Below are 14039 nucleotides of genomic sequence, written 5' to 3'. Positions count from 1 at the left end.
TTTCATGTCAACATTGTCTTTCTATTGTGGGAATCTGCCCTAAAAGAGGATGCATTTGTTTGTTTTGCAGCTTGATCACATACTATCTCCTCCATCTATGTTGTTCCGAAAATCCAGCAACCCTGAGGTTTCTTCTGGCCCTGGAAAGTCATTTAAGTTTAAAAGACAGCTCAGTGAGGATGGAAGACCATTTAGAAGAGGAAGCCTTGGAGGAGCTCTTACTGGTAAGCATAAGAAGCCTGAAAGTTAAAAGCACAATGATCTTTTTGGATCACACAGCCTTGAAGGGCTTAACATTCCATGGAGCATTGTTTATGCCTATCTAGCCTCATTTGTCCAGAGTATTTTTCTTCCCTTTAGATCTTTAAGTGAAACTTTAAGTGTGAAAAGACTGTGGTCAGCCATTAGCTAAGTTACTTTCTGTGAACTTGGTGAGTTTGATTGGTAAAGATTTATAATATTGATATAAAAATATTCATGCACCATTTTTTCTTTAGAAACCAGTTTTTAGAACAATACCCCCCAGCCCCACCCCCAATGTCATTTATTACATTTGGGTTGAGGGATTTGGCTGGAATGGGTGAGCAGAGAGAAGAGGACAATGAACAATGGAGTATCATCCCCTTGGTGGTGGTACCTTATTTACCATTACATTTTAAGATGTATCAATTAGCTAGTTTTTAATGCTTTTATCATGGACCATGTTCATTTTGTATCATTCTAATATTAGCTGTCTAACCCCATTATAGCAACATTATAACCTTTATCAACCAAACTTTTTTATAATCTCATTTAAAAATATATCAGCTAAGTTGGACCAGGTCTGATTTGCATTAACATTATCCTCTTTTAATTGTTTATGAATACACACCTGTATCAGATGCTCCATTATCTGGTGCAAGGTCTATGTCAGGCTGACAGGCCTAGCATCAGAATGAAATTCTGCCTAGCTGAATGTGATCTTTCTGAATTTATATTTATGCACTCTAAAGCCTGATTTTTCAGAAAAGCTGTACAAGGAACAGCTCTTATTTAGGTCCTTCAATCACATGGCCAAATTTCAGAAGTGTTCAGTACATATTGGTTCCCAGTGAAATCTACTAAGAGCTGTTAGGGGGCTGAGCACTTTTAAAACTCTGTCTCTGGCGTTGTGATTGTTCTTTTAGCTCACAGACAGTAATTCAGCTAATGGCTGGTCCCAGTCTTTTCAAACTTTAAAGCAAATTCATCAAGGGATCTAAAGGGAAGAACAACACATGGGGTAAGTGAGGCCAGATAGCATAAACAACATGCCATTATAAGCCCTTCATGGACGTCCTGTGATCAGCTCCCTGTGTCTCATGGTGTGGCTGTTCTCTGGCTGAATGAGGAGGAAATGTAGTGTTTGGCTGATATTCAACAGGCTCTACACAACAGTAGGAAGCCCTTTACTAAAATGGCCTATTTGGCTAAATGTAGGTGACTTTTGCTGTTGCTCTTGGCCTGCAGAAGTCAGCCAGTGCTGACTTCTTATCCAGGATGTCTTGGAGAAATTGCTGCACTGTCAGTTGTTGGGTCTTAGTTTGTTGAGTTCACTGTGACTTACATGGCAGTGACAGCAGTGTTTTGTTGCTCTAGTCAGGGAATTTCCAGATCTGAGGAAGTGGGTCTGTCCCACAAAAGCTTGTCACCTAGTAAATTATTTTGCTAGTCTTTTAAAGTGCTCCATCCAGGACTGTTTTTTTGTTCTGTTCCAGGAGGACCAGTGTTCCCCAGTGCCATGGTAACCAGGTTCTTAAAAGGGCCAATGTGCCTCCATTATTCAGTCCCAGAGCCTATTCCTCTGTGGGACTGTAATATGGTACAGCTTAAAACTCTTCAATCTGGAACACACTCTCCCCCAGCAACATCTGTGATAAGCCTCCAGTAAGCCTTGAGGCATGTGTGCATATTTAAGCTATCATTCAAATATATAACTTTTTTTTCTGCATTGGGACAGAAAGGAGATCATTCCTTGCAAGTACTGAATCTGCGTACAGACAGTCCTCTAACTTTGTTTTACTGTCCTCAGTCAAAAAGAGTATGTAGAAGTCATTGTGGAGAGGGAAAGAATTCAAGGATTCTACACCCTTCAAGTATACCTTGGTGTCAAACTGGACAGTCTCTATGTAAAAGAATAAATGGACATAAGTCAGACATCAGGAATGGTAACATACAAAAACATGTAGGAGAACACTTCAGTCTCCCTGGAAACTCAGTAACAGATTTAAAAGTTGCAGTCCTACAGCAAAAAAAACTTCAAAAACAGACTCCAAAGAGAAATTGCAGAGCTGCAATTCATTTGCAAATTTAACACCATGAGTCAAGGATTGAACAGAGACTGGGAGTGGCTGGCCAATTACAAAAGCAGTTTCTGTGCTCTTGATGTTCACATCTCCACATCAGCTACTGGTAATGGACCACATCCTTAGTGACTGAACAGACCTTGTCAACTCTGGCCCTCCCCTGGACTGAGACTGGAACCCCCACCACTCATGCATCTGACGAGGCGGGTCTTTGCCCTTGAAAGCTTATGCTACAAAATATCCGTTAGCCTACAAGGTGTCTCAGGACTTTGACTTTTAAATTAACAGGTCCACTTTGGAAGAACAGTCCCCAGTCTGCAAACTGCAACAGACTGCTGTGGGAGTCTTTGTGAACTGTCAGAATAGATCTGAAGAAGGGGGTCTGTCCCAAGAAAGCTCATCACCTAATAAATCATTTTGTTAGTCTTTAAGTGCTAAGCGACTGCTGTTTTTGTTAGACTACAGACTAACACGGCCACTTCTTTGTTACTGTCAGAATAGGAATTTGAAGAGGGGAGAGGTTGAACACTGGCCTAGGGAAGGCATTGCCTCCCTCTGTGTCAGATACCCACTGCCCATGGCTATGTTCTGAATTAGTCTTCTGCCCACTAACCCAGGGGTCTGCAACCAAAATCATGAGAAGAGCCATTTTTTGCAAATTCAATTACAAAATCAATAATTCGAGATCTGCAATGCATGTGAATACGTGACAGCCCTTAATAAATAATGACAGACTGTGCTTTTTAGCACCCCATTTGGGGAACAGCACGCACAATTATTTGTACTGGTTTAGAAAATTTTTACCCCCATCTCCAGGCTGTACTTGCCTCGGCCCCCAGATGCATGTCCGGCCCCCAGGCTTTATCCCCTCATCACACAAACCCATCTCCCCTTACGCCCAGGCTTAACCCTTCTTAGCCCCAACCTTGCCTCCAGGATTAACTCACCTCAGTGCACAGTTCCACCATGGCCACGACCACGACCACCCCCTCCCCTCACCGCTTCCCGCTGCTGCTTTCTTCTTCTTAGGCAGGGCGGGCTCAGACGCCCCTCCCCACTCCTCTCCTGCTGGCTGATCTCTGCCCACATGGGGCAGCCCCTGCTGGGTAGCTTTTACTTCTGGCTCTGCTGCCCCTGGCTGCTTAACGGCGCTGGAGCTGCCGCCGCTTCAAACAGAATTTATTTTTAAATCCTGTTAAGTGGCAGCTGCCTCTGGAGCAGCAGGAGGAGTCAGCGGCGGCAGGGCTCGGAGCTGCAAGGGGATCTTGAAAGAGCTGCATGCAGCTCAGGACCTGTGGGTTGCCACTAACCCAGAGTCCACAAATCTGCCCAGATTCCCAAAATCCAACCGTTATCTCCAACAGTTCTGCAGTCTCCTCCCAGCAGTGTATCCATTCAGAGTTCTCCTCCCAACAGTGTGTGTCCATTCAGAGTTCTCCGCCCAGCAGTTGCCAGTTTCAGTGTAGTTCTGTAATGATTAAGTTGTTTCCATATAGTAAATATTTGGCCCTTATGAGGTGAGTTGGGAGGGTGTGAGCTCTAGCTCCACTCCCACAAATTCATCCTCATACTTTCCACTAACAGTGGATTTTTTCCAGAGACACCAGGTGCTATGTGGACCATAGAAAACAAGCTACTCTGGTTGTCTTTGCTATCTTGAAGCATGCTGGTATGGGTGTGTATGTATGGGTCAAAATGCTGCTGCCTTGCAGAGAAGTATTTACTGGGACTATTGATTTCTACTAACCCTAAGCCACACTGTGTTAAAGCAGGTTGTGCGTATTGCTGACAGTGAAAATAAGCTCATTATATAATTTGTATATATTGTCAAATTATGTGATACAAAACTTGGTAGCTATTGAAAATGGAACATAAAGAAATTAGTGCAATTTTGTTTAGAAAGGCTGTCTTTAAAAAAATGGCACCTTCTTATTCCAGACGTGCTCTTTGTGTGTAGTGCTTCAGAGACAGCATTTTGTTGTTTTAGTATTATTGCTTTCCAGTCAGTGTAGAAAAGAAAGCCGAAAAGGATACTATTCCCTCATGTACATCATCAGAATTGTTTACTTCATTCCAACTATGGGATCAATTAATTATTATTGTACAATTCACTGAAGGCAGTGGAGTTGCACAGATGTCATTGGGGATATAGTTTGAAGGCAATGGGATGTTACAGGTTCTAGAGCCAGAAACAGGCTCGTAGAATCTTAATTAGTGGGCATCATGCATGAGAAGAGAGGTCCCTGATCTATCTGCAACCTAAACAAGACTTGAGTTTGAATGGAAACTTTTTATCTTGTTTTTTGGTTTTCTAGGGATCAATGTCGGTTTCTTTTTTTCCCCTGCCCCCATTCCGTGTGCACGTGAAAAAGGGTGTATCCCAAATAACTTTCACTTTACTAAGGCATGAATGAGTGCAAACCTAGATGTTTGTTCAGAATCATCTATGTCCTGTCTCACATTTTTCAGTCAGCAGTCTGACAGTAGCTGCAGGGGTACCATTTACCCAGCTGCAGAGAGATGACAGGCCGGCTTTCAGAAGGTATGCAAAGTTATTTGTAAAGGGAGAGAGGGTTCAGTAACAAGGCAAACCACAACCCAGAAGCACATTCCAAGAACTGTCAGCCACTTACTAAGGCCCTCTGTTAGTTTGTATTGAACTGTTTACAGTAGAAGGAGTTTTCCATGTTGTGTGATGACAAACTGAAAATATAACTGATTTTATGTTTGCAATATTTAAAAAGCCCTGTGCTGACAAAGTTAAATATATTCTGCTGTGAAGTATAACTATTTATATTTGTAGAAATGGTTTTGATGTGCTGATGACTTGGGTGATGTTAGCTTGCATTTGTCATTGTCACTTGCTGCTGTTATTCAGGTCTTTAATCACCCCTTCTAGTCAGGGGTAAATTAATTTTCTTGTGTTTCCCTTAGCTAGATAATCACTCTGTTCTTTGACATTTGTGTGTCTGGATCATGCATGAGAAGATCAAAACTTGGAGCAGAAGAAGCCCTATGCTTCTCCCATTGGTTTTTAACTCCTCCATTGCTGCTTAATCGTGCTAATGTCAACAAAAGACTTGATGTTTATTCTAGAGATCAAAGCACACTAAAGCAGCACTAGCAGACCATCTGAAAAGTTCTTATTAACTCTGACTGGCAAAAGGTGGGGAAAAATTGGGTTCAACCCCCTTTTAGCTGCTTTATGCTGTCCTGAAAGTAATTTAAATCCTCCTCCTCTCTCTGCTTGGCTTTTGTGTAGAGGTGATTTGGTAACTTGCAATTGAGACATCTGACTATTTCAGAATGTCTAAAATTCTGCTGCTTCTTCAGGTAACAAGTATCAAAGGGGTAGCTGTGTTAGTCTGTATCTTCAAAACACCAAGAAGTACCTGCGGCAGCTTTATAGACTAACAGATATTTTTGGAGCATAAGGAGATCTTTGCCCACAAAAGCTTATGCTCCAAAAATATCTGTTAGTCTGTAAGGTGCCACAGGACTTCTTGGTGTTTCTTCAGATAGTTTCCCTATAGGAACTTCACTCTGGGTGCACATATGTATTTGTTCAGAGATTTTTAGATAGTAATACCTGTTCAAATCACACATCTGTCTTACTCAGGTTTCTGCCCCTCTCTATGCCTGTGTAGTGCTAATGTGGATAAACCAATTCCTTCTCCAGTGCCTTGGCTTGACATGGAAACTTAACAACGTCTGTTGAGCTTAAATCAAATGTGATCCCTCTAGGAATAATAAGTTTATTTTTCTGGTTACACTCCCTGTTAGAGTAGAGGTGATATGAGTTTCAGCTTAAAAAATCTTAAAATTAAAATAACAACTGGTTTTTTTCCTTGTTTTATGGACAATTGCTCTTGTAGTTGTTTCTGTACTCCTGGGGATTTCGTATTGTTGGGATGGCATGCCAAGTTTTCCTGGTTTTAAATGCATTCCTGTATATCTACTGCCAAAGGGACTCTCGCATCCCTCGGGAGTCTGGTGTTAAAACCTGGGGCCATGTACTGGTGCTGTAGCCTACTCCAGCAGAGAGAGGGTTACCAGCAGGCCAGAGGGAGTCTGCTCAAGCCAGGGCAAGGAGCAGTCAGCCAATTGTGGTCAGGATGGGTCCCTGTAAAAGGCTGCAGAGCTGAGGGGAGCTTACTCTAACCCTGGCCAATAAAGGAGGAGGAAGGAACCAGTGCTGCCTAGAGAGAGCAGTGTGCTGGGCAGGCTGCAGAGAGGATCTCAAGTCTGATACCTCCCATCCTGAGGGCCTTGATGCAAGAATCATGGGGAAGTGGCCCAGGGAGGGGGAGCAATAAAGGGGAGTTGAGAGAGGGCAGGACATGGCTGCCACCAGCGGGTCCCTGGGCTGGGACCCAGAGTATTGGGCAGGCTTGGGTCTCTTTCCCCCTTGCACCACACCTAGCTACTGTGGAGCATGGCCTTTATAGACTGCATCTTGCTCATGAAGATAGATTTTTGGGGCTGCAGTTGGCAATGGTGGCTGGTGCACTGACTGAGGACTGCTGATACCTCCAGAAGGGGATAAGGATAAAGTAGTGAGCACTGTCGAGTTGTACTTGGCACCTTTGTGAAGGTACAGATGTTCAAAATGATAACACTTAGGGCATCATTGCACTTTATTGGATGAAGGGGAGTGGTTCTCAGCCCTTTTACTGTTAAAATGCATTTTTTTCCATGTAGTGATCCACTGCTCCCACAGGAGATTTTTATATTTCGCCCTAGGTCAGAACCCCTATAATACCGAGTGCTTCCATTCAGTCTCTCCTCTGCTCTGAGTCTTTCCAAAGTTTGTCAATGATTGCAGTTTGCCTTCCTAGCCAAGGAATCTTGATATCCTCTTACGTTGATGATTGGCTGCTGAAGGGGTGCTCTTATACAGAAGCCTCAGTGGCTATTCAGGTGGCTGTAAATCTTTTCATTAGACTGGGTCCAAAACTGAATAGTCAAGTCTGCCTTTGTCCCAAATACAAAGAGAGGAATTCATAGGAGCTTGCCTCAGTGAAATAGCATCCAGAGCCTTCCTCCCTAAGCATAGATTTATCATGCTAGACTGCTTAATAAGTACAGTTCAGCTCAGCATTCAGGTACAAGTAAAGAACTGTCCCTGGTTGCTGTGGCAAATGCAAGCTGATCCTTTTGTGATATGTCACGCAGGATGGCAAATGTGCTGCCTCCAGGCGTAGCTCAGGACTGTTAATTTCCTGAGCAAGCAAAGTCTAAATAAACTATTCTTGATGCCTACGTTCCTGAAGGAAACCCTTGCTTGGTGGTAAGACCCTTCACAATATCTGTGCAGCAATCCATTTTTGCTCATCCTTTCCTAACAGTAGTGATAGATGCCTCTCTGTTAAGAAGGGGAGCACCTCTAGACATGCACTGCCCCAAGGCACCATGGTAAGCTCTCAAGGGCTCTCTACATATCGGCTGGCTGGAACTCAGAGCAGTTGATTATGCCTGGCTCCAGTTTCTACTCCTGATCAAGGGAAAAAGTGTAAAAGCCATGGTGGACAGCTTGTCATATGTTCTATATTGATTACCCAAACACTCACCCTCCCTGTGCTGGAGCAGTCAGGTCTCAAATGAGAGGATTTGCAATCAGATCAGAATTGCAGCAGCTTACCTTCTGGGTGCTCAGGCACTTCTCAGGATCATGAACAGGAAATAAATTCCTTCATAATCCATCACATGTTTTCCTGTGTGGGCTCCCAAAAGGTAGACCTGTTCACCACAGCCAGAAACAAGAAATGCTCCCAACTCTACTTGAGAGGTGGGTGGGTCACTGGCCTTTGGGAGATGCATTGTTTGCTTTGATGGACTCTGGATCTGTTATACATGGTCCTTCCAACTCCTAGGTTCTGACGAGGCCAGGGTTATGCTGGTCGTCCTGAGGTGATCAAGACAATCCTGATTCCCTTATCTCATCCAGTTGGCTGTTCATCCACCAATCACTCTCCAGACCGTGCCTCTTTTTCTCTCTCAGGAATCCAGCTGAGTTCTTCATCTCAGACCTAGAATGCTTCATCTCGAAGCACATCCGGCTGATAGTTTGCAGGATTAGAAACATGACATTCCAAAGAGATAGTTACATGTAGGTAAACAGTCTGCTCATTATGCTTACCTGCAAATACAGACAATCTTCAGACATTGGTATGACCTGACACACATTCTACTGCATCACCTTTGCTGTCAGACATAGCGGATGTCCTAGAATTGAAAAACTCCTGGATGTCACAAAGTTCCGGGATGGAGGATTTGGTCGTCATTTGACTTTCCACTCCTTGGCAAAGATGTTTCTTTCTGTTTGAACAACCAGTAACAAAGTTTCTCAAGAGGCAGGGAATTCTTTTTGCACAAGTCAAAAGCCCTACCCTGACGTAGGGCCTCATCTGGGATCTTAGATGTCACAAGCCAGCCATTGGTCACCTGCTCCTTCCTCCATTTATCCATGAAAACATTTCTCTTAGTGGTTACTTCTGTTTGACAAGTCAGGGAAATACAAGTTCTTATGACACACTTCCATTTCAAGGTGTTTTTCAAGGACAAAGTCACATTATGGCCATATACCACATTTTTCCAAGAGTATCCTCTGGGTTCCACATTAATCAGCCTATTTGTCTCCTAGTTTTCTTCCTTAAACCATACTCCGTAAAGAGCATGCAGTGCAGTACCTGTTTGATGTCAGAAGGGCTTTAGCTTTTTATCTTGACAGGACTTCCATTCAGAAAGACTCCCAAATTGCCTATTGCAGATTAATCTAAAGGATTGACCATTTCCAAGCAAAGGGTACATACTGAACTGCATTACTTGTTCTCAGTTGCAGGATCTCCAACTGCTTATGAGAGTATGTGCCGATTCCATGAGATTTTATAGCCTTTCTGAAGAAAGTTCTCATTATTGTGTGTAGAGCCATGACCTGTACCTTCTATACTTCATAACGTTCAGAAAACGTAACCCATGATTCAGCTTTTGATACCATGTTTGGCTGGTGAATGTCAGCCTCAGTTCCGGAGGTGAACCTGAAGCATCCTCCCTGTGCCTTTAGAGGGTTCTGCTTGGTAGTCACCTATAGTGGAATGCCTGTAGGGGGACACACATTTTAAAGATATATAGTTACTGCAGGGGTTGAGTAGCTTTTTTTTTTTTCTTTCAAAAAAGTATTTAGCTCATGTCTGAGAAACAAAAATTTTCCCCCAAAATGCAAGTCTTTCAATTAATGGCTAATAGTCCATAAATGATATCGGTGACCTCCAACAAAAGCAAATGAGAGAGGCTGTGTTAATAGGGTGGTATTGTCTTCTTAATATACAGCTACCAGGAGCCCTGAATGCTGAGCTTGGGATTCATAAATGTTCTCAGACAGCAGAAGGTATATGTTGTTTGGTAGCCCTATGGGAGAAGAGATATTCCATCTCCTTTTCATATCTCTCCTGAGATTAGTGACTAAAAAACAGGGAGTTAGTGGAGAGTTGGGATTCAAGAAAACTGGTTGTCAGCAGAATTTGAAGGATTTGTTTATGGAAGTTGAACTGAGTAACTGAATGGTGCGAAGGCTGTAAAAGGAGAAGTACGAACGATGTAACTTACTACGCAGTTGGTGATATTCAGAGTGTTGCATTAAAGAGCTATCTCTTGTGTGCAGGAATTCCGAAGATGCTTCTGCAACATTTTATATTTGTTCATTTGAATTTGTTTATTCAAAAGAGATGGAATCATCTTCACCCTTATCTTTAATATAGTTCCATTTAGGTGTAGTTTGTGGCAGTGGATATTGTGATGTGCTGCCTAAATTAAGTGTTTTCTTTCCACTCTGGCGCTTATCCCCTAATCTAGTTATTTCTGTCATACCCATCATTGTTATACCTGAGTGGAAACCTTAGCGTTCTTCTAAAGCGCTCAGTGGGAAGAAAAATATTTTGAGGAAGGAGGGCAGGATGATAGGTCTCTATGTAATAGAGATTTGTGGTAAAATGGATAAACACAGTTCAGCTTAAGCAGTTGCATCAAAGCTATAAAGCTGCTTGGAAAGCAGGATCTATTTGCTGTTTCTGTCCATATAGCTTGCCAGCAGTATTCATCTGTATCTGTCACTTCCCCAAGTTTAGACATCTCTAACCATGTATTCTGCTGAATTGTATTTCAGTACAGTTAGGATGGGGGAAGCAGAGTTGTAAATGATAGCTTTGGGCTGTGGTTCTACATCATTTAGACATCACTGCCACATACAGGCAGAGTAATAACGATATTGCTGCTGACACTTTCAATACAGAAGATGTAATTTTAACCCCCCTGCATTGGTGTGTTTGAAACCCATGCTGCCCAAGAAGAGGGTAAAAGTAGCTAGTGGGTTCCATCTTCTCTGGGTGGAGCTAAAAGGTTCTCACAGCTCATTTGGTGGCTGATTAAGGAGACCAGATCTGCAGTTCTCACTCAGTGAAAGATGCCTGGCTGGAGATGAAAATCTAAGTGGGATGGCAGCCTGTTGCTGCTTCCCAGTGGGGCGGGAGGGTCAGGAAAGTAGGCCTTAATCAGGGAGTCCAGACAAGTGTTAATTAGGAAAGACTGTGTCAGAGTAGAAGAGTTGAGTCCAGCTCCAAACTGGGAGTGGACAATCCTCCTTTGTGATTTCTGTTATATTTGTTTAGGAGTTTAGATACTCCTAAAGGAGTGGGACTTTGGCATGACGTAGCTGAATGGTTAAATCACCAGAAGACTATAGAATCGTGGGACTGATGGAAACCTTCAGATGTCATCAAGTCCAGTCTCTGCATGTGTGGCAGGACCAAGCACGATAGACTTCCCATGTCAGGTGTTTGTCTAACTTGCTTTTAAAATCTCCGGTGATGGAGCCTCTACAGTCTCTCTAGGGCCTCTAGGCAATTTATTCCAGTGTTTAACTGCCCTAATGCTCAGACTTTTTCCTAATGTCCAACCTAAACCTTCCTGGATGCAGTTTAAGCTCACACCTTCTTGTCCTATCAGAGTCTAATTAATTGTTGTCTCGCACAAAATGTTCAATCCTTTTCCTGCTGCCTGAGCACCTGGAACCCCCAGTCTCACCCACTGCATGTTACGCAGTGTGCAGTAGTCTCGTGGTGTCTTCCCTGGTACATCACACCAAACGCTCCCTGTATGGACTGCTGAAAAGCTGTTGGATCTGATCAGTGTACGGGGAGAGGAGCCTATTCAGTCCCAGCTGTGAGTGACCCATAGTAACTGGGATGTGTATGGACATATTTCTTCAGTCTTGTGTGAAAAGGAACATATGACGGAGACGTTGCAATGCAGCATCTGATGACAGATGGTGTAGCCAGGAACTGTGGAACACATCCCCACAGTGCATGGCTCCTGCTCTCAATAGGGGAGCTTAGATGTGGGCACCAACTGTCAACAGAGGGAGCAAGTGTAAACATGCTTTGACTTTTTTTGGCAACTTCTGCATGTCAGCATTGGTTTCCACAACAAAACTTGATAGTGTATACATACCCTTAAAAAGTAAAGGCAAAGACACAGATGGCAGCTTGTGGGGATTTTTTTTCCTGTGTAAGTAGGTGCTATTTTTAAACTCTAATTTGCTACCATTGGATGAGCTGCTACTACATTCAAAACCTTTCAGTAGATTCAAAGAAAGCCCATTTAAATACATTACTTAAAAAGCTAACTTGTCACAAAATCTATTCCTCTAGTGTGTTTAATATCAAAATTTTGGGGTTTCCCTTTTGTGTGCATCAGTCCTCGGTAAGTGACAAGTTTGGTTAAATCTATCAGATATAAATCTTATCTAGAAACTGGAGCTTTGTAACACTGGAAAGAGCTGATCTCAGATTTACCAGTGCAAAACATAGCATGTGTTTCCAGTTCTGACGTATTGTGAAATACAGCATAATACTTTAGGGCTACATCTACATGGGCAGCCTCTGTCAACAGAATCAGGGAAATCTTGACAGAACAACAGACTGCTGCTGCATGCAACTTGCTCTGTCAACAGAGAACTGCCAGACTGCACTGCCTGTCCCGCTCCCCACCAGTGACAGAACAGCAGAATGGCAGCTCTGCAAACAGGGCTGCCCAGCAACTGGAAGCCCCTTCTGTTGACAGAACTCTCCCAGGTCACTGTGGCAACAGAATACTATTGACAGATGTTATACCTCAGCGGGTTGAGGTATAACACTGCTGATTAAGGAGCTCGCTTCTGTCAACAAACTCTTGACAGAGTGCCTTAGCCATGCTGAGGCTCTGAGTTTTGTCACCATAAGTCCTGTTCTGTGGACAGAAGGTGCCTGTATAGACATGGACTAGATGTAGGAGATTGTGAATATAAAACTCTTTTCGATAATTTGGTTATTTTGGACAATACTTAAAAGTTTCAGAAACTTTAAGTCATTTTTTTCTTTCCCTGAATATATTGAGCATTTGGTCTCAGGGTTCTAAGTAGGGAGGGAGAAGAAATGTTTTGTATATAGCTTGTTTAAAACTTGGCATATATAGACTACATAGAGGGTTGAAAGGCTATAAAAGCACTTCTTTGAGATAAACTCCATAACTCCCATATCTTTAAAATCATGTGGAACAAAGGGTTTAACTACAAAAATCTCATGTATTCTCTATTACAATAACTTAACTATAACAATTCAAATTTTTTTTAACCTTTTCCACTTATGGCATTTAAAGATCAATAAATATTATAAAATGGCTTGAGGCCAAGATTTGTAAAGGTATTTAGGCATCACTGCATTCAGAGCTGCAGTACATAATGAATTTGATTGCATCTCATTTTCAAAAGGGATTTGGGCACTTAAAAATGTAAATTCAGTTGACAGTTGATGGGATTTCATCTACATCGCTAAATCCTTTTGGAAAATGGGTGGTGGTGGTGAAGGGCATGGGTTCTGTGGGTCCCCCAGACAAGGGGTGTGTGTGTGTGTGTGTGTGTGTGTGTGTGGGAGGGGGGGACCTGATAGGCCCATGAGCAGGAACAGACAGCCCTCATTGCTGCTTGGACCACGATGCTGGGCCTATCCCCACCAGCCCTCAGAACAACGCAGTGCTGTAGTGGCAATTTATGGGACCTGGGGCTCTGACTACTGCTGTAGTAACAACGGTGGCAGCCAGTAGACCCAGACCCCTTCCAATTGCAAGGGCCTGGGGTAATTGCTTCCTTTGCTCCTTCCCCCTTTCATCAGCAAGCCTAATTGTAATGCTGAGTGCAACAAATCCTAGAGCTTTAAAAATCGAGGCTGTAATGCCTATATGACCCGTCAGCCATTGATAGTTGGAACTGAATATAAGGGGATGACTAGAACATTTTTTTTCTTGTACTAAGGAAGATATTTTGTTTATACACGATACCAAAAGGGTTAATGAGATAGATGAATGTGGTTTCATTCCAGGATTGCACAAATCTCATATTGCCATTGGTTTGAAGAACTGCTGAAGAATTATCCCAGCAAAGGACTTGCATCTCTTTTAACATATCTCAATAATCAATGCTAAAACACTTGTTTTGGCCTCCCAGCTTCCTGAGTGAAGAGAAACAGACGTAAAAGCAGAAAGGCTCTCCCTATACTGAATGTTTTGCCTGTACGTTACTTCCCTCCTTCACTGTTGTTCAGTGAGGTAGACTGATGCTTCCATTTAAACCAAGGTCTCTTGAGCAAGAATCTCCCAGGCTGTGTGTGTACTACAAAAATAACTTCC

The 14039-nt window shown here is 42.9% G+C and overlaps 1 protein-coding gene across 1 annotated transcript in view; it reads left to right on the top strand.

Annotated features, from left to right (window-relative positions):
- MAST4 (microtubule associated serine/threonine kinase family member 4) overlaps positions 1-14039 on the top strand; it is a 403649-nt gene that overhangs the window by 91508 nt on the left and 298102 nt on the right. The window contains exon 2 of the mRNA XM_074995485.1: positions 71-224. Coding sequence (XP_074851586.1) covers positions 71-224 — 154 coding nt within the window. The remainder of the gene's footprint in view (positions 1-70; positions 225-14039) is intronic.

Source organism: Carettochelys insculpta, chromosome 5, assembly GCF_033958435.1.
Source record: "Carettochelys insculpta isolate YL-2023 chromosome 5, ASM3395843v1, whole genome shotgun sequence".
Classification (NCBI taxonomy): domain Eukaryota; kingdom Metazoa; phylum Chordata; order Testudines; family Carettochelyidae; genus Carettochelys; species Carettochelys insculpta.
The sequence above is the reverse complement of the archived record's forward strand: the minus strand, read 5'-3'. Positions and strand labels throughout refer to the sequence as shown.